Source organism: Leucopleurus acutus (assembly GCF_964270905.1).
Source record: "Leucopleurus acutus genome assembly, chromosome: 1".
NCBI classification, from domain to species: domain Eukaryota; kingdom Metazoa; phylum Chordata; class Mammalia; order Artiodactyla; family Delphinidae; genus Leucopleurus; species Leucopleurus acutus.
In genome coordinates this window covers 152,003,254-152,024,745 of record NC_139142.1, presented here as the reverse complement: position 1 = coordinate 152,024,745, position 21,492 = coordinate 152,003,254, and the positions used below count along the sequence as shown (strand labels likewise).

Sequence of the window (21,492 nt, the reverse complement as noted above, 5' to 3'; positions counted from 1 at the left end):
TGTGATTGAGTTATACCTAGTCAAAATTCATCAAAGTGCAGTAAAAAGGGTGAATTTACTATGCATAAATTATATCTTAAGAAACCTGACTTTAAAGCAATACAGGAGAGCATGTGTTCAGGCTCAAATGACCTGTGTGGCAAGATGAATAAGTGTCCATTCAAGGTACCGCAGCCTCGGTGAGAGAGCCGAAAAGGCTTTAGCTATGCACAGACGGTGACAGAGGCCTCCCAGTGCAAGGGACGCTGTGAGCAAGGAGATGGGGCATGTGCTGACCTTTGACTGAGAAAAAGACCAGGCTTCCTGTGAGAAGAGGGCTCTCAGAGGCACAAACCTAAGGCACAGGACGGCAGCCCTGGCTTGCACATTCAAATAACATGAAGAATTTTGATACCTGCCTGAGATATCTTTCATGATGCTGTTCCAAAGAAATAGAATATGAGACATTTATAAGATCAAACTTTCTAATAGTCACATTAAAAAAGTAAACAGAAACAGGTAGAATTTTAATAATCTATTTTATTTAACCAACATATATTAAAGATCATCATTTCAACATGTAATCAGTATAAAAATTGACAAGATAGTTTACCCTTTTCGTACTAGGTCTTTGAAATCCCATGTGATTTTACACGTTCAGCACATGTCACTTTGTATGAGCCACATTTCAAGCCTCGTCAGCCACATGTGGCTGGTGCTGCCGTCCTGGGCAGCACAGCTCCAATCTTGCCCATGGACTTCGTGAAGCATTTAGAGTCAATTTTCTTGGCAGTTCCCAACAGCACTCGTCTTGCTGACATCTTGGCCCTGTTCTGTTTTGACCAGGGCCAGCTCCTGAGCATCTCTGCGGCCTATGGGGATCTGGAGACCGTCCGGTATCTTCTCACTGAGAGACTGGTGGAGCTGCCGACGGAGCCCACCGACGACAACCCAGCCGTGGTGGCAGCACAGTTTGGGCACACTGATGTCGTGCAGGAATTACTCGAGTCTTTGCCAGGTAAATCCCAGAGCATGAGCTCTTCACCACCTCTCAGGGACCCTCTTTTCTTAGGAACCAGGCAGGTATTTGGGGGGGCTGCACTTCAAAATGTTTATGTCTTCACACTGTTTACCAGTCATGAGATCCAGAAATCTGGGAGTATTCTTTAAGGCAGTTTTAGGTTCACAAGAAGAACTGATGAACAAGTACCAAGAATTCTCATATACCATCTCCCACAGTTTGCCTATTATTTGCGTTTTGTGTGAGTGGTACAGTTGTTAAAATTGATGAACCAACCAATATTGACACGTTATTACTAATTGAAGCCCATAATTGACATTAGGGTTGTATATCTATGGCTTTTGACAAATGTGTAATGACATATTTCCACCATTACTGCATCATACAGAATTGTTTCACTGCCCTAATAATTGTCTGTGTTCCACCTATTTATCCCTCTCTCTCCCAACCCCTGGCAGCCACTGATCTCTTTACTGTCTCCATAGTTTTGCCTTTTCCAGAATGACATATAGTTGGATTCATACAGTACATAGCCTTTTCAGATTGACTACTTCCACTTAGTAATTTGCATTCAAGTTTCCTCCATGTCTTTTCATGGCTTGAGAACTCATATATATATTTTTTTATTACTGAATAACATTACATTGTCTGGATGTACCATGCTATGTTGCTTTTTTTATTTTTTATTTTATTTTATTTTTTTTTTTGCGGTACGTGGGCCTCTCACTGTTGTGGCCTCTCCCGCTGCGGAGCACAGGCTCTGGATGCGCAGGCTCAGCGGCCATGGCTCACGGGCCCAGCCGCTCCGCGGCATGCGGGATGCGGGATCTTCCTGGACCAGGGCACGAACCCGTGTCCCCTGCACTGGCAGGCGGACTCCCAACCACTGCGCCACCAGGGAAGCCCTATGTTGCTTTTTTTAATAACAAGTTAATTTTTTCTCTGGTGGACTCAAGGTGTCCTGGTCTCCTTTGATTTCATATGATGGCCTTGGATCTGTGACACTGTTTAAGTCCAGGCATCACTACAGCTATAGGCTGAGGCATTGCCTTAGAGTGGTCTTGGGAGTTAGGATTTTGTGAGGGAGTGGGGCCAGCTTCATGGGTATGTGACAGTGCAGTCACACAGAGCCCTGCACTTAGAAGGGCCCCTCACTTAGTTTAGCACTCTGCAGTTGCACTCTTGAAATTTTTTTTTAAAGATTTTTTTTTGATGTGGACCATTTTTAAAGTCTTTATTGAATTTGTTCCAATGTTGCTTCTGTTTTATATTTTGGTTTTTTGGCTACGAGGCATGTGGCATGTTAGCTCCCCAACCAGGGATCAAACCCACACCCCCTGCATTGGAAGGCAAAGTCTTAACCACTGGACTGCCAGGGAAGTCCCAGCCCTCTTGAAATTTTTAATAATTTTTAAACAAGGGACCCCATTTTTTTTGTTTTTTCTGGCTGCGTTGGGTCTTTGTTGCTGCTCACAGGCTTTCTCTAGTTGTGGCGAGCGGGGGCTATTCTTCATTGTGGTGCACGGGCTTTTCATTGCAGTGGCTTCTCTTGTTGCAGTGCATGGGCTCTAGGCACGTGGGTTTCTGTAGTTGCAGCACGCGGGCTCAGTAGTTGCGGCACGCGGGCCCTAGAACCTGTGGGCTTCAGTAGTTGCGGCATGTGGGCTCTGTAGTTGCGGCGCGTGGGCTCTAGGGCATGTGGGCTTCAGTAGTTGTGGCATTCAGGCTCAGTAGTTGTGGCTCGCAGGCTCTAGAGCACAGGCTCAGTAGTTGTGGCACATGGGCTTAGTTGCTCCACGGCATGTGGGATCTTCCAGGACCAAGGATCGGACCCATGTCCCCTGCATTGGCAGGTGGATTCTTAACCACTGCACCACCAGGGAAGTCCAAGGGATTCCATTTTTAAATTTTTCATGGGACCGCACAATTATGCAGTACTACTGTTAGAGGGTGTCCAGCTATGTGCTTTGAGGTAGATTTGTGCTCAGATTTGGTTCCAAGCTGGCATGCCTCTCCTGTGGCTGGAAGGAGAATGAGTTTATGAACAGAAATCAGGGCACTGTTAGGGCCCATAGATGCTGTTTGGGTCGAGCAAGGTATAGGAGGGCAGGAAGGAGCCCCCAAGGAGCCAAAGCTGATTCCCTCTCCTCGGGGATCTCCAAGAGTAGCTCTGTTCTAGTCCCAAAGAGTCTATGCCAGCTGACTCACTCATCTCATTGGACAGCTTACGTTTATTGAGCATTTTCCAAGTACTGGCCACACTGAAGAACTTGATAGACACAGAGCCTTTCTAAAAAGGTGATCCCAGCCCTTTAGTAGGTCCTGGTCAAGCAGAGGAAATTGAGGCAGAAAGGTGTAACCATGCAAAGGTTGAAATATTTACACAGTGGTCTGCAAGCACACATCAGGGAATGGTCTTGTCTGGGTGCAGGCTGGAGTCTTCAGAGGGAACTGACATCTGAGCCAGGCTTTGCAGGCTAAGTAGGAGTTTACTTGGCAGACAAGCAAGGGAAGAGCCTGGTTTGCCTGCTTTTGCAGAGCAGGGAGCATGGGTGGACCTGAGCATGGTTCTCAGCTGCTCGCAGGGGTGTCCTGTCTTTAACTCAACTCAGGACAGAGCTGCTGAGGACTGAAGGAGTCCAGTGCATTGTACTGGGCCCTGTGGGGAGTGCAGAGGTGGGCAAAACAGTTTGTGTTCTCTGGGAATTCCCAGCCTGTAGGGAAGGTAGCCACTGTCGAGAGTAAGGTAAGACAAGAGACAGCTAGAGAATGAAGGCAGGGTTCAAGAAGAGGATGGATGAGAGGTCCATGGGGTGTGGGTACATCGTTATGTAATTATGAACATCATTTGAAGGACATCATTATGTAATTCCTGGTCTTGTAGCCGAGCAGGGCTGAAGAGAAGGAAGAGGTGGAAAGATGGGCTCTATGAGTGTTGCTGGATTTGGACCTTATAGAATACATGTAGGGGTTTGTATGGTTAAGAGAGCACCCTTTGGTTTTAGATAAAGCAGAACTTAAGGCTTGACTTTACCATTTACCAACTGTGGGACCCTCAGCAAGTTCCCAAGTCTCCCTGAGCTCCAGTTTCCTCATATTAAAATTATGACTGTGAAATACAGGGCTTGCCTCCTAAGAATGACACACTTACATCCTCAACAGAAGTTAGCAGCATGATGACTGCACTTCTCATAGCCAGATATCTGGTAGTAATGGAGAGGGGTAATTTGTTTTCTGTTCATATACCTCCTCCTTTGAATTGTTCATTTTAGTTATCAGTTGAGGGCAAAGAAGGGACATTTATTTAACACCTGCTACAGCCTAGGCATAATGCCAGGTACCTTATGTGGTGGGTTTTAATTCTTGCCTTCTCTGCCTCACCCCTATTTCCTGGTCAGTTTCCTATCACAGAGGGAGGGTCACTCTCCCCAGGCTTCAGAGCACTTTGATTCCTGAGGACTTTTCCGCCTCTGGAAGTGAGACAGTGTTATGATGCAATTGGGAAGTGTCCGTGTGGAGGATGAGATCGTTTTTCCATGGCAGCTAGATCCAAAAGTCATTGCACTACTTTGAACTTGAAGATATTGTAACATTTCAGCCCACGCTCTCTCTGTTCATTCAGTGTGTTAAGTGTTATTTTATCCTGGAATTAAGTAGGCAGTTCTTTCAGGGAGTAATTCTCTAAGTTTTAGGCTGATATATTTTTTTCATCAAAGTATTTTTTTAACTTATGAAAGTAATATATGTATATTACAGTAATTTGGAAATGCAGAAAAGTATTACTCTAAGAACATAATGACATATCATAATGAGTTATGTCAGGCACTTGACAGAGGTTATGACAATTTATTGAGGCAGGCACTTGACACACACTATGTCATGTAATCCTCACATTAAACTTGGGAGGTGGGGTGTTATTATTCCCATTTTACTGATGGGTAGACTGAGTCACGAAGAGGGTAAGAAATTTCCCCAAGATGACACAGCTGAAATATTTTTTTAATCTTTATTTTTGAGGTCAGATAAATTCACTATGTTTTTTAAAAAATATTTATTTGGTGGCACCAGGTCTTAGTTGTGGCAAGCGGGCTCCTTAGTTGTGGCATGCAAACTCTTAGCTGCAGCACACATGTGGGATCTAGTTCCCTGACCAGAGCTCGAACCCAGGCCCTCTGCATTGGGAGTGCAGAATCTTATCCACTTTGCCACCAGGGTCCCACACAGCTGAAATATTTTAATCCTGAACTGTCTATCTCCAAAACCCATATCCCTGTGTGTGTTGCTGCTCTAGGGATGAGGTCAGGGCTGGGGGTGAGGAAGAGAGTAAGGGGATGCTCACAATCCCACTACCCAGAGATAATTCTGCAGCACTGAAGGTAGTTCTTTCTAGTCTTATTTCCATTGTTAAGATCACACTGTTTTGAATGCTGCTTTTCCTCAGTTGGTGTTATTCAATGAGCAGGTGGGTTTATAATGATGTGGGGAAATGTCATATGAAATTCAGAGGGACTTCCATAGACACTATCAACTGGACGGAAGCAAATTTCAGCTGGAAATAGGGCCGTGATCAAAGGGGATTTCAGAGCAGGAACAACCAGTCCCTTCAGCCACCCTCTCCCTTTGTCCTGTCATCCCTGCCAGGTCCCTGCAGCCCCCAGCGATTACTGAACTGGATGCTGGCCTTGGCCTGCCAGCGGGGGCACCTGGCAGTGGTGAAGCTCCTGGTCCTGACGCACGGGGCCGACCCAGAGAGCTATGCAGTCAGGAAGAATGAGTTCCCTGTCATCGTGCGCCTGCCACTCTACGCAGCCATCAAGTCAGGTGGGTCCCCAGTCAGTACGCCCATGAAAGCCATCACCCTGTCAAGATGTGGGCCCATCCTTCACACTCAACTTCTGCTCTCCAATGGCCTTTGTGGAGGTTTTCGCAACTCTATTCTTTGCTTCTTCAAAAGGTCTGCCTCTTTCCTCCTTCCCCCTACTCAACTCCTGCAAGGGGATTTCAGTGACAGGGGCCAACCGTGGCAAATGGGACCATATTAGGAGGCACTTCAAAGGGCAAAGCCCCACAAAAGTTCTGTCACTAACAGGAACCTTCCAGCGTCAAGGGAGGTAATAGAGAAGTTCAACAGCACCAGTGCCCTTTTCATTTTTATTTCACATGTGAGTGTCTGCCCTTTTGGACAACTGTGACACACCTTGCATCCAAATGCCCTTAGCTCTCCACTTTCTGTCCTTTAGGGAATGAAGACATTGCCATATTCCTGCTTCGGCATGGGGCCTTTTTCTGTTCCTACATCTTACTGGACAGTCCTGACCCCAGCAAATATCTCCTCAGGAAGTATTTCGTCGAAGCAAGTGCCTTGCCTAGCAGTTGTCCGGGAAAAATGGTGAGTAGTCACTGTGGATGAATGGATAAAGAAGAGGTGGTGTATATATACAGTGGAATATTTTTCAGCCATGAGAAAGAAGTACATCCTTCCATTTGCAACAACATGGATGGAATTTGAGGACATTATGCTGAGTGAAAGAAGTCAGACAGAGAAAGACAAATACTGTATGTTTTCACTTACATGTGGAATCTAAAAAAGGCAAACCATAGAAACAGAGTAGATGGTTTGCCAGCGCCTGGGGGGTGGGGCAAATGGGGAGATGTTGGTCATATAGCCGAAGTGTTGGTCACTTCAGCTAGAAGTTCCAGAGATCTAATGTGCAGCACTGATTACAGCTAATAGCACTGTATTATATACGTGAAAGTTTCCAAGAGAATAAAGCTTAAATGTTCTCACCACAAAAATGAAATAGTAATTAGGTGACATAGTACAGGTGTTAGCTAAGGCTACAGGCGGTAATCATTCTGCAGTATATAAATGTATCAAATCAACAGGTCATACATCTTAGCTTATACAATGTCGTATGTCAATTATTGCTCAATAAAACTGGGAAAAAACACATACAGGAATTAGTTCTAGTTAGTTTACCATTTTAATAACAAAAATAATATTGCATTGTTTACATTATCTTCAACTTGACTTTTTAAATTTAGCGCTCTGTCACCGACTCCCCCTTTTGATCAGTCAATGTGGCTACATCTCATTCTTTTAAATACACGCCTTAAATCTAGAGTGAATGTAGCTTAGTTGACTCAGCCCTTTTCCTGTTGGTGGACATCTGGATTATTTCTGGTTTCACACTTTCACCAGCTTTACATGGGGATATCTATCCCCATACTTTGTCCAGCACTAGATGTCCAGGAGCCTTTTAATTTTCATCACTCTGGTGGGTAAAAATGGAATCTCCATGTTTTAATGCCCACATTTCTATTCTTAATAATATTGAGCATCTTTTCATATCATCATCAGTTATTTGCATTTCCCTTTATGTGAGTTGCCTGTTACAGTTTGTTGATTATTTTTCTCAAGGATTACTCACCTTTTCCTTCTCATTTTGGAGAGTCTTTTTGTATGTTAGAGATTTTAAGCCTTTGTTTATCATACATGTTGCCAATATTTTTCCCAATCCATTATTTGTCTTCCGTCTGTTATCTTTTGAGATAACAAAGATATAAGAATATATAATCAAATATGTTTGTTTTTTCCTTTATGGCATTTGGGTTATATAAGAAAGTCATTTCACCCTCGATTTTATATAAATATTCTCCTAGAGTCTTTTATACTATTTTTACTCTTTTATTTTTTATATTTTAAGCTTTAATTTTTCTTGTATTTATTTGTATATGTGGTTTGAGGGAGGGAATCTAGGATTCCTCTCTTCTAGGTGGATGATCAGTTATTCCAGCACAATTTTTAAAATAAACTTTGATTTTCCCTCTGAATTGAAATGTCACTAATGCCATTTCCCCCATATATGCCTGTATACATTTTGGGATTCTCTGCACTGGTCCACTGGCCTATTAATCTGTTTCTGTTCAAATGCTATACTGTGTTGATTATAGGCATTTCATTTAAACATTACAACCTGTTAATGCAAGTTTTCTACTCCTTATTTGCTTTTTTCAAAAATATCTTGACTGTTATCAGACATTCGTTTTTCCATTTTGTGCATTTCCCATGGTGACTCCCATGGCAATTTGTGCTGCGTTTATGTTCTTTGATGGGATTTTATAGTTTTCCTCATAAAGATTTCCTGAACCTATTTTGTTCATTTATTATTGTTTTTGCCACTGTTTGAATGGAATATATATAATTCTTATCCATTTCCAGCCTAATGTTGCTGGTATGAAGGAAAGCTCTTCTGTTTATTTATTTGTTTTACCCAGTCCCCTTACCAACTTGTCTTACTAATTCTAGTTTTTAGAGGAGTTCCTTGAAACTTTTAGGTATATTGTCAAGTCATCTGCAAATTTAAAGCAGGTTTGGCTTGTCTTTTCTAATATTTATTTAACTTACTTTATTTCATGGCTTACTGATTATCAGCAGAAATGTCAAAAGTTGAATCATCTGAAAAGAGCAGATGTATCTCTCTTCCTGTTTTTAAATGTCTTGGCATCAGCAGTTTATGGTCATTTACTGTAGATTTTTGGTAAATAGACTTGTTATATTTAGGTAGTTTCCATGTATTCCTTTTTGCTTAGGATTTTTATTAGGAAATGTTGCTGAATTTTGTTGGATCTCTTTTTAGCAACTATGGATATATTCACAGAGCTTTTCTACTTTAATTTGTTTATGTAATGAATGATGATGATAGATATTGACCCAATATTGAAATCTTGTAATAATGCTAATTGGTGTTTTTATGGCTGGATTTGACCTATTGATATTTTATTTACAGTTTTTGCATCTGTATAGGTGAATTGATCTATAATTTTCTATTTTTATTATCTTTATGAGATTTTGGTATAAGACTATGTTAGCTTTACAGAATGACTTAGGGAACTTCCCATTTTATTACAATCTGGAGAAGTTTCATAGGAATTATTTATTGTTAAAGATTGATTAGATAAAGCAGGTCTTTGTTTTGGGACTTCTTTTGAAGTCATTGATCAGTTCAGGTTGTCTGCTTTTGCTTATGTGCAGTTCAGGAGGTTATATTTTGGTAGAAAATCATCCATTTCCTTTAGATTTTTTAATTTGCCATCATAGTGTGTTACATTTACCTTTTTTGGTAATTCTTTTCTTCTATATTAGTAGTTATTATATTCCCATTTATGCTGTTGAACAGTTTTACTTTTTCTCTTTTGAATTTAATCAGACCAGCCAGGGATTTATATATTCTAGTGGTCCTACCAAGGACCTAGATTTTCTTTATTTTTTTACGATTTATTTTGTTTGTTCCTTCATTCATTTTGGCTTTTATCGGTACTGAAACCTTCTTGATATCTTCTCTGAGTGTTTGGTTGATGGTGTTGTGATCAAGGTGAGGCTCTGGCAGGAGACTTCCTGGCTCTAATCTGGGCTCCAGGCTTCACTGCTCTAGGACCTCCATCTGGTTACTTACATCTCTGGGGCTTGGTTTCCTCATCTACTGATTTTTATCTAGTTCTTCATATAATTCTAGAAGTTTTTGCTTCATACACCTGGTTTATGGCTTTATGACCCATTTTAACATATTTCATTATATCAAATATCTGCCTTAATCCTGTCGATGCTTCTATCCTTAAAATTGGGTTTGTCTGCTCTTCACATGGCCACACTGCTCTTTTTTCTTTGCATCAACCTTGTTTAAGTTTCCCCAGCCTTTATTTTCAGTTTTTATTTTGTCTTAGGTGTATTTTTTGTAAACAGTATTGAGTTTTTAATCCCATCCGAGACTGTGTCTTTTGAAAGAGGAACCCACCCAACGCACATTTGTGTGGGACCTGTCATATTGGTTTATTCCTCCCATCTTTTTGATTATATGTATTGCTATTTCCTTTTTTCTTATCATTGCTGGTTTCCTAGTTTCTAGAGAACACTGATATTCTATTTTCCATAACTTGTTAGCTGTCTGTGCCTTGGCTGGTCTCAGTTATAAACAGAGTTAATCATTGTATCTACCTTGGAGGCCAGGTGTGCACTTAGCACAAGGCCTGGAACATAATAAGAGCTCAATAAACATTAAACATCAGCTTCATGTTGCAAAAGGAAATAAATAGTGATCATCTAACCCTTACATGTGTGTAGTGTTCAGTGTTTTTCCCAGCACTTTCTTTTCATATTTGATCCATACAACACTTCAGTAAGAATTGCAAGAAATAATAATCTGTTTACCAGATGAAAGTATTGAGGTTTAGAGATATTCTGTTACTTGTCCAAGAACAGAAAATATTAAACAGTGATACTCAGACCAGAATCTGAGCCTTCTTAACTTGGGGATTTTCTCATTTCATGATTCCTGAACTGTACCTCCCAGGTCTTTCATGTAGATCAGTGGTTCTCACACTTTTCTGTAATTGGAATTCCTGGGGGCTTTTTAAAAATCCTGATGCACAGGCCATACCGTACACTAACTAAATCTGAATCTCTGGGATGGGACCCAAATCAGTAGTTTTAAAAACTCCCCAGATGATTCTAATGTGTACCCAGTGACTTGCATTTTCTTGGCTTAAGGTTAAAAGCAGAAATGGTTGACATCTGTGTCTGTGATCTTTTCTACGGGTAACTCCTGCTAATTTGCCAAGATAGGGATAGAGCATGGAAGTGATTATTGCATTCTGCAAAGGAGAAGACAAAGAAAAGACAATGTTGCTTTTCTTCTCCTTTGCCCTTTTGGGTAGAATTGGAAGAGAAAATGAAATTACAGTGCAGTCTGAGTCATAAAGACTCCTTGGGCTTCCCCAAAGCAGGTCGTATTTTTTTTTTTTATTCAAGTGAATTTCAGACTCAAGGGCCTTGCAGTGTGTGCAGCCAGTGTGTGCAGTGTGTGCAGTGTGTGCAGCCAGTGTGTCTGGCTGCCATGATCTCTAACCTGTGACAACACTTTCCTTCTGTGCTGCCAGCAGAAGAGAGGGGGTTAGCGCGGAGGGGTCCAGTGTCAGGAACGATGACTCAGAAACCAGAGGTAAGTGCTTCGACCTTCCCAGGTGTGCAGTGGAATTGAACTGGCATTTTTTGTTCAAAATATTAGACAAGGGCAGGCACTGAAAGGGTGCTTTGCTGCCATGTGTACACAGCCTGAAAACTCCCTTGCCTACTGGCATTCATGGCAGTGACCTTGCTGAAGCAGTCATCTTGTTTTTTTTCTGTATTTGTGTTCTGCCTCCCCCACTAGCTAGTTGATATTTTTTAATGTAATTGCTGCCTCTGTGGAAGCCACGGCCAGTCGAGGTTCACCACGCCTCTGTGTCAGGCACAGCCTAGTTCTCAGGCTGCCAGAACCTGCCTCTGCTGGCAAACGGGGAATGGCCGAGAAGCCCACGTTGATTTTCCACTGGCAGCGGGCGGGCTGCTCAGTTAGGTTTTGATGGTGTTTGGAAAGGAAAGTCTGAGAGCCCACACCACATGGTCTGGACACTTTTAAAAGAGCAAAAGCAAAGCCAAGTCAGACCTGGCTAAAACTGTTCCTGGCTCTGGCTCATGGGTGCCCTTCTGGAAAACCGCCAGACCTTTGCCTGAATGTTTAATGAGTTGGCCTGTGTTCCTGGTGACTGTCCTGTCAATGTTTGCTTTGTTGCCATGAGAAACAACACTTTGATGCTGGCACACCCGGGAAGGAGCAGGAAAACAGAAATGCCAGGAGAGGCCTAAGCAGGGCCTGAACTAACCACGGTGTTTGTCCCATTCAGCAGTTAGAGGGCTGGGCTGGAGGGCACGCTGGGCTGTTCTGAGTATAGGAGTAAGTCCACAAGAGCTGAAATTGATTCTGAAACTACACAGTTGGGGAATTATTAATTTTCTTTACAAGTCCCTAATGATTTCAAATCTGGCAGCAAACCTAGAGAGGATCACTTATTACTACTACTACTACTACTACTACTATTGTCATTTTTGGATCAGCTCTGGCTTATGATGTACGTTAAACATTCCTAGTGACTGGCCATTCAGATGCCTGTATCGGTGCCCAAGCACAAACATCCTGGCTGCACATTCTGGGAGCTGAAGCAGCCCTTCTCCATCAGAGTGATCTGGTGGGTCTGAGGATTTGCATACATGGGATACTCAGAAAGGGCAGGCTGCAGCAAGTGTGGTTTCTCAGCCTTTGCTGGGGCCTTCATGAGCAGCTGACCAAGGGCTACTGACATTGTGAGCACTAAGGTTTCTGGGGAACATCCTTGCCCAAGGTTAGGCCTAGTGTTTGGTACAAGAGTCTTATTCAAGAATTTTACACTTTCCAGAGCATTTCTACATCTGCACCTTGCACCTTCTCAGCTCCTCACGTCCTCCTCACAGCAGGTGGTACTGTCTCACAGAGCAGATGTAAGTCTCTGGGGCAGTAGGGCCCCGGCAGGTGAGAGGCAGACTGGGAGCAGCCTGATTGCCTGTGGTTCGGCCTTTTCACTGCTGCCTTGTGTGAAGGGAAGAGCCTTCACCTGCCTTTCGAGAATTATGAGATCAAACTCAGAATTATTATTATGGGCCTCTTCCACCAGCTCCACTTTTCCTGTGCCCTGAAATTTAGTCAATTATCCTACTGTTTTCTCTAGTTTCCAAATACCAAATCTTTCCCCACTCTCATGCCCCATTCATACGCTTTCTCTGTGGAATAGACATCACCACTGTGATGTTGTCCGTATGGTGAGTGCTTCCTAGAACTTGAGAGCAGATAGTGAGGGTCACAGGGTAGAACAGCTGAGCGGGTGCACTGTGTAACCGTTCAGGTAGGTGTTCCTGGTGGCCTGTCCCACTAGATCATCAAACATAATACAAAACAGCAGTTATACAAACCACTTACATTTAGTTTACAATGAGAAAATGATTCATAGAGATGCAGAAATACTAAAACTATTATTTGAACTTATGTGACAAACTAGAAAACACAATAAGGACAGAATAAGAAAACATTATCAAATGTCATTGGAATTATTGGATATCAGCATAGACAAGTACATTCATAATGATATGAATAAATTCCAGACAGGTAAAAGTTAAGCACTGGAAATTCATCAGAATATACTTTCAAAAAGCACATTTATTCCAGTTATAGAAGAAAATGATTCCATTTCAAAATTTTAAAGATATATGAAGATGTATAAAGACATATAGTCACAAATAAGATAAATGATATATATATATTAAACTTATTTATAGTAAAATATAATTTTACTATAGTATACTAATATAGTAAAATTATATTTTTAAAGAAATTTTAAAAAGAAAAACATTAGCAGATACTTGAGAAAAAAGAATTGACAGAAACTGAAATCCAAAAAACACCATTGACTCAATTATATGTCAGTTGATAATTGAGTTTAATTCAGTCAGTGTTTATATATCACCTACTAGTTGCTTGGGACTCAGCAGTGCCCAAGCCAGAGCCACGGCCCTTGCTGTCACATTGCTCACAAACGCCCTTGGGTAAGAAGTTAGGAGAAACGAACAGTTAATTTACACATGAGAAAATACAGATAGTAATTCATGGCATGGAAACATATACAATCTTATTGGCAATTACAGAAATTCAAATTAAAATGACTTGAAAGTACCATCACATACCTATTAAACTCGCAAAAATAAATATAAATGCTGAGTTAGGCACTTGGCAGCGTCAAAGAGAAAGGGACACCAAAGCCTTGCTGCTGGCACTATAAATTGGTTCCGTATGTGTGGAAAGTAATTGGCGTCATGTGACAAAAGCTATAAAACTCTTTTCTCCCAGAGAACAGCTCTGAATTTGGTATTTCCTTTCTGAAAGATACCTCTAGGATGTAACTCAAAAGAAAAAAAAACGTAATTGCCACAACTGTACTGCTCAAAGCACTGCTATCTATAAGAGAAACTAGGAGGACAAAACCCAAATGTCCAGCAGCAGGGGGAACTCTACTGGCCATGATTACCCACAGGGTGGACACCACACAACAGGGACAAGCGTGCCTGTCTCCTCATGCTCAGCACAGCGCTGCTCCTGGACACCAGCACTACCTCCACACCTCAGCCATACGCCACGTCCGCAGGAAAGCCTGCCCCAGCCCACAGGCCAGGTCACATCCCCCCTTCCATCTCTTAGAGCTTCCTGCCGTTTTATTCAGAGCACTTAACAAAGTTTGGGCTTGTCTGTTCTGGTGACATTCTTGTTTAATGTCAATTCCCCCATTTGACTGGAAGCTTTGCGAAAGCAGGGATTTGTCCAGCTTTGCTCACCCTGTGTTTGCCCCTCATTGTAGGGCCTGGAACAGGATGAGCAGTTGGTTGCTTGGATGGATGGATGGATGGATGGATGGATGGATGGATGGATGGATGGATGGAAAATGGGTGGGTGGGTGGACAGATGGATGGATACCTGGATGGATGCATGGATGAATAGGTGAATAGATGGATGGATAAAATTTTATATATGTAGTAAACTTCCATTTACATAGGACTTCATGGCTAACAAAGTACTTTGCCAAATATTCTACTTTAATCTTCTATACAAGTCTGTGAGGTAGAAATTTTTGTCTTTATTTAAAAGTTGAGGAAACAGGGTTCTCTCAACAGTAAGTTGAATAGCTTAGTAACTGCAGAGATAGTATTTTTATTTCTTGTTTTTTTCTCTCTCTTGCATATTGCTATTGGCAAAATTCTTGAGTTGGAAGGGAGATTTTTTTGGTAAGTTTCCTATTTTTCAAAAGAATGACTGAAATACTACATGGAAAAAAGCACAATGTTGATTTAAAACAAACATTGTTTATCTATTTTTAAGAATTTTAGCAAAGAAAAAGTGATAAATTTTATTAACTATGCTTTGGCATTCAGATGATTAAAAGAGGGCCACTTTTCTTTAACAAAATGTGCTGATGGTTTTCCATAAGTTACTACCAACAGTGCTATTTTCTTGGTATAGATCCTCCTTGGTTGCAGAACTGAAACCTTTGAGTTCACTTGTTGATTTCCATTAGAGAAGATTTTGTTACAGTTTTTGCATCCATGTGTTTACATGCAGTTGGCTAGAATTTTAATGGCTCTTGCAAAGTAATTGGTTTTACTCATAAAATAAAGTGAGTCTTCTGTTAAGTAACCATGTATGTAACACAGAGACTATTTGTTCTTTGAAGATTGGATTGAAAAAGAATTATTGAATTAGGAGCCTTTGGAGAGTGATTCTTTAGTTTCCTTATTTGTTTGTCTCATATACATTATTTTGTTTTTTCTCTTATTGTGTCACTTTGAGAATTTTTTATTTTGGAATTAAATTTTGCATTTCAACATCATTATTTGGTTTGTTAGCTCTGGCTGAGGACATCTCCCACAACTTAAACATTGTTTTTCAGCCGTTGTTAGATTGTCATTTTCATTCTTAGATTATTAAGGTACTTTTATTTTTAGTCAATTGATTATCAATTTTATTATTTTCCAACAACTCTAGAATTGGTTTTATTTACCAACTTCCTTGTTTTTACTTCATTTTGGTTTTTCTATTTTTAGTCTAATTTTGTTTTCATTTCCCTGCTTTCTTTTAGCTTTCCATTCTAAGCAGGGCAGAGCTAGTTTATCATGCTTCACTTTGTCCTTTTTGTAACTGTGATCAGAGTTGTTCGTTTTTTCCCCATTACTTGTGACGTTTCTGTTGTTCTAAAAATATATTCTACTGCTGTGAATTGGTTTTCTCTCCTACCCAAGCATTATTTGAAAGGGCATTTTTAATGGCCAAATAATTGGACACCTTTTAATTCTGCTTTCGTCATTGGTCTCTACCTTTACTTTGCCTTTGTCCAGGCATAAGATATGTAGGAGGCTTGCCCTTTTTCCCCCTTTTTCTCCTTTTATTTTTGCTTCTTACACAGAATGTAATCAATTTATGTGCAAGTTCATACTGATTTGAAAACAGAATTCGTTCTCCTGTCCCCTAGTATTTGGTCATCTCCCATTCTTATTGTAGTGTCCTCCATTCATTTTTTGCATATTTGACCTATCATATCCTGCTAATATTTTTCTTGAATTTTCATGGGTTTGTTTTTTACAAATTTGACCTGTGTTGGAACACAAAGATTTAGCATAGTTGTATTTTGGGGGTTGTGGTTAAGTGTCTTTATCATTATTGAGTCACCTTGGTTATCTCTCCTAATGCCTTTGAAATCATGTCAGCTATTCCATGGCCATGTGAATGAACATGGTGCCTGGTAGGAAGGGACCAGACAGAACATTAAGCACCTGAATCGTGATCCTGGTTCTGTTACCTTCAAACAGGTCACCTCACTGAGGCTCTTTATGTGCAAATTGTGCTTACAGGGTTACTGTGAGGGTCATTTGAAAAAGTTCTGTGCATGCATTGCAAAGAGTCACCAGGAAGGTATTATCATGTGATCACAGCTCAACTTCCAGAAGATTCCCCTACAGGGTTCAGGTTTGAGTGTGCCCTTGGAGGCAACAGACTGTTCCGTGTTGACTATTTAAAATGCCATTGTAGGTTTGCTTGTAAGTTATTTTTGTACTTACATTTCCCATTGATCTGGCTTCCTTGGTTATGTTTCCCTTTTTGTTTGTTTGTTTGAAATTATATTGGTAGCTAACCACTACTAATTCTGACATTTATAATATTTTTAGCAGGCAGGCTTTTGTCAGAACTGATTTCATTTTTTTCCTCTCACTAAGTCGTTTAATTTAATTTAAGTTGTTTAAGTGAGTCATTTAATTTATCTTCCTTCTGAGTTAGAAGGAAGGCTGTCCTCCCCTTTCTCTTTTCCTCTCCCTTCTCTTACTCCCTTTAGTATTCTCAGGTCATTTTCGAAATTCTCCTTTTGCACCCTAGAGTCCTCCCAGGCTTTTCCCTAAATTAATGACTGGTTTTACTGTCCTTTTCCCACCTTTTTATTATGTTTCTAATCTGCTTATCTTAAGAGACATCCTTCTGACTTTCAAGAATCTCTGCTTCTTTCATTTCCTTTCTTAATCTGTGGGCTTCTGTTGATGGAATGTTCCGGATTCTCAGGTCTTGACTTCTCCAATTGTCATTTGACTTGTTACCATCTGTATCAGTGCCACCATAACAAAGTACCAAACACTGCTTGGCTTAAAATAACCGGAATGTATTGCCTCGAGTTCTGGAGGCTGGAATCTGACATCAGGGTGTTGGCAGGGCCGTGCTCCCTGTCACAGTTCCAGTGGATGACCCCTCCCTGCTGCTTCCTAGTGTCTGGTGGCTGCTGGCAGTCCTCAGTGTTCCTTGGTTTGTAGACCCATCACTCCAGCCACATGCCATCCTCCCCGTGTCTTCTCATCATCTTCCCTCTGCACATGTCTGCCTCTGTGTCTAATCTCCCCTTTCCATAAGGACACCAGTCATACTGGATGAGGGCCCACCCTAATGACCTCATTTTAACTTGATTACCTCTATAAAGACCCTGTTTCCAAATAAGCTCAAATAAGCTTTTTCTCAGGTACTAGGGATTCAACATATCTTTTTCAGGGACACAGTTCAGCCCATGACACCATTCTTATGGCTGTTGCTCCATTGCCCTTGGCCTGGTTCGCCCACCGTGGCCACCTCACGTGCACAGGCAGATGGCCAGTCAAGGTCCAGGCTCCTTCTCATCCGTTCACTTTCAATGCCCCGTCCCTCCTGAGAGCCTATCCCTGCCAGGGTGCAGGGACTTGAGCAGTAGGCGTTTGGAAGCCTTGCATGGAGGGTTCTCCAGGGCCGAGGATGTGGGGCATAGTCCCCGTTTGCCATGGCCCTCACCAGCACAGGGAGACTGGACCAGAGTTGCTGTCTCCAGCGTGCTGACCCCCTGTCCAGCTGACTCCACCTCACTTAGAGCCTCCTCTGACAGTCTGGGCTCCCGAAAGACACTTGTAGGCTTGAAATTTACCCCAACTTGTTGGCATTCGTGCACAGATCCCCTTCTGCACAAGCACTGACATCACTCAGGTGGCCTGGGATGTGTCTTCAGATTCTGTGACTGGCTCTGCTGCTCTGAGCACCTTCATTTTTAGAGTTTCTTTTGGCTTGTTCTTCAGACCTTTTAGTGAGTCTGCTCCTTTCAGATTAGACCTGTTGGTTTTGCACTCCTCCGGATGTCTGGTGCCCTGAATGTTCCTTCACATGTCAGAAGGTGGCTCTTGTCTTCCTGGCTGGTTCAGCAAGGAACCACCACCCAGGAATCTGTTTACCCACAAAAAGAAAGTTTTGGGTTTTATGTAGGCCAAGGGTTCATTAATACATTTTAGAACATTCTATGTATTTCTCCCCCGTTTTAACACATGTGTCTTGACTGGAAAGACTAATTCTACTGACTGCCTTTTTTGTATCATGCTGTGCTGTCATTGAGCTCTCGTCTGTCCCCTCAAGGGACAGTGAGATGGGAACACAGGGAAAAGAGATGCAGATTCTGCTTTGTGGGCTCAGTAGAGACCTAGTAAGGAGGCAGTGTTGGAACTTGCTCTTGTGCGTTCTCAAAATTGCAGAGGCACACCCCTCCCCCAGCATTGGGGCAGAGAACCCTTCTCTGTGTCTGCTCAGGGCCCAGTTGCCAGCCCCACATCTCTCAAGGTTAAAGCCAGCCTAAAAACATTGTCAATTTCAGCCCTTCATGAACAATTATATTCTTCAACCATAAGGGTTGCACTGACATAAAAGCATGAGAGATGTCATTGTAGTCCACTGGCTCATTCACTGTGTTATTTTTGTATGGAAGCTTCAGGCAGCATTATATAAAGGCAGGTAATTGCCCTCCTGGACCACAGCTTCCATCACAGAACAAGGAGACCTTCTTATGTAGAGGTAACCCCAAACATCACTTTCTGTAATGAGCCAAGTGCCCTAGTCTTTCTTGAACTGGTCCTGGTCACCACCACTGCCTTGGAAAGCAAGTTTCTTAAGTCATCATACAGTGTCTTCTGGGAGAGCAGTACTTCCTTCTGTTTGGCCCAAAATTGAAAGGGCTCATGCTTAAGGACCAGCATGAGCATATTCTCTGTTTCCTCCAGAGAGATGTGCCTTAACCATGGCATTGTTGAACTTTGGGGATCTCCACAGTGAGCTGTCTTTGATTTTGCAGTTCAGTGTGCATGGATTTAATTATACAGTTGCTGGCTTCACCACCTCAGAACCTGGTTTATTGTGATCCTGCCCAGACCAAACATAAATAAGTAATGAGGGCTACATTTCCCAGCTACATTTCCATGTCAGGTGTACTGTGCATCCTTTCTCCTTCCTTCTTCCTCTCTGCCACTTTGGAAACACTTGTGCACCCTATAATGTTTGTGCACCAAAAGGAAAGTAACTTGTATATGTGAAAGTTTTCAGACTAACCCAAGACCAGGTAGAAATCCCACATGTTTTTCTAACCACCATCCAGCCCAGAAGTCTTTTCACAAACATGTCTGAATTCTGAGTGTGTCATCATGTTTTCTGACTTCTTGCTTTTTGCTACCTCTCCCTGGGCTTGAGTTTGACAAATTTCAACACTGCAGAAACTCTGGTGGATGTAAGACCTAGAAAGAGCTCAGTTTTAGGAACTGGCAGCATCTGCTTCCTCCTCTTCCTCATGTCTAGAGAATTCAGTGCCACACACAGCCACTCTCTTGTTATTGATGATTTACTTCTGATAAATAGTACCTCCCAAAGAAGCACAGGAGGCTTCCCTGCAGGTGTTCTTTCCTGGCTTTCTGGTCAACATCACATACTGTTAGTCCTTGAAAGGTGACTAGATGCACATTCAATACACACACAGCTCTTCCCTTCGAGACATAAACTCCCTGAGCCGGTTCCATCTGCAGCATCCGTATCTTCAACCCCAGTGCCTGACAGGCTGGCCTGCACTTGGCAGTGCTCAAGTAAACGCTGCTGACTGTGAAGCAAGATGGCATCCTTGTTACCTAACTGGGGGCTGTAACGCAGACACTTACTGGGTGTGAAGAAGGTGGTCCTTGCCCCAGGGCTTTCAGGATTAGTAGGATTTAGATAGGAGGGAAGAGGGCTGTGAACTCCAGGGAAGAGAAGGCAGAGCAGGGAGCACCCTTTTGCCTTTGTCGTGGTAGCAGGACAGAGTGCAAAGGCGGAGGCCAGCCCACCTGCAGAATCTGGGATCCCTGAGTGACCTCATGACACCCAGGATCAAAAGGAGACCAGCTCTCTGGTGAAAACTTGCAAAACTCTCTTAGCTCCAGTCCCACCAACCTTGTGTCTCCTGCAGCCCCAGAGCACCCTGGCAGCCCTTTGGCACATTGGCCAGTCAGGTACTGACAGTAAGCTCACTGTCAGGCCCCCACAGCCTTCCTATGAATTCCAGTCCACTTTCTGAACCCTATGGGTCATTTATGACAGGCAGTTTCTGTACTTTAGTTGGCAATTTCCCTTTGGTCTTGAATCCTCTGCTCTAGGAGTAGGCCCATTCCCCAGTTTCTTCTACCTAGAACAAATTATTAACCCTACCAGCCATCTGCCAACAGGAGCACAGAGGGTGGGCAGAGGTCGTGGAGGAGACAGTGAGACAGAAATTTGGGAAGTGATTGGGGCAGATTGTGGAGGTGTGGGGCTTTCTGGGGAGGGAGTTCAGGTGTTCTGCTGCAGGCGGGCTGGGGTGCAGGAAGGCTGAGGGGTTTGAGTAGACCTTGGTATTTTAGGGTGATCGTTCTGGTTAGAGGTGTTAATAGATGGATTGCTGGTCCCAGTGGCTTGATTCTTTTCAGCACACAAACATTTACTGAGTGCCTGCTGCATGCTAGGCACAGTGCTGAGCTTCACACGCAGTCAGACAAGGTGCAGCACTGGACATGCATGCAGTCGGGTTCTGGATGGCCACACTGCCTGCTGGGGCAGTGGAGACAGAGATGACCCTTGGGCTGACTTAGTGCAGCACGGAATCTGCAGGCAGGTTCCTATAAGGGGAGTTGAGCCTGATAGCGCCTGTGAAAGTACCCACCTCCACCTCGACTGGCCCAAGGCCCCACATGGGGTTAGTTAAGCAAACACAGGGCTCCAGTCTCCCAAGGCTGAGCCTCTGCTCCTTATGTAGTTCTAGGCTGCAGGTCCAGGGTCAGAGGACAAGAAGGAAATGCAGGAGGAAGATTGCCATTGTCAGGACAGAACATCTCAGCTGATCCTCCAAAGATGTGCTGCAACTAGTTTACGTCACAATAACAACCTGAATCTTTCCTGTTGTTTTATTTATTTTTGATGGCCCTTAGAGAGTTTTATTTATAGACACCTAAGGTTTGTTATTTAAAACCAAAACCAGCCTCCTTTTCATCTTGCCTTTGACTGCCATTTCAGTTCAGGTCCAAACTATTTGATATTGAATGACCAGAATGGCCACACAGGGTGAGTAGAGAAAGTTAGACTGCAATCTGGACACCTTGGATTTATGTTCAGCTGTCTGGCCCTGGACCTGGGGCCTGGATGTGTCTTTGAGAACCCAGGAAAGGGAGGCAGCCAGACCCTTAGAGAGCCTTCTTTGACTTGGCATCGCAAAGACTGGCA

At 42.6% G+C, this 21,492-nt stretch overlaps 1 protein-coding gene across 1 annotated transcript in view; it reads left to right on the top strand.

Moving 5' to 3' along the window:
* Positions 1-21,492, top strand: part of LRRK1 (leucine rich repeat kinase 1) — a 116,916-nt gene that overhangs the window by 44,179 nt on the left and 51,245 nt on the right. Inside the window, exons 3-5 of the mRNA XM_082842366.1 lie at positions 826-997; positions 5,642-5,821; positions 6,241-6,389. Coding sequence (XP_082698492.1) covers positions 826-997; positions 5,642-5,821; positions 6,241-6,389 — 501 coding nt within the window. The remainder of the gene's footprint in view (positions 1-825; positions 998-5,641; positions 5,822-6,240; positions 6,390-21,492) is intronic.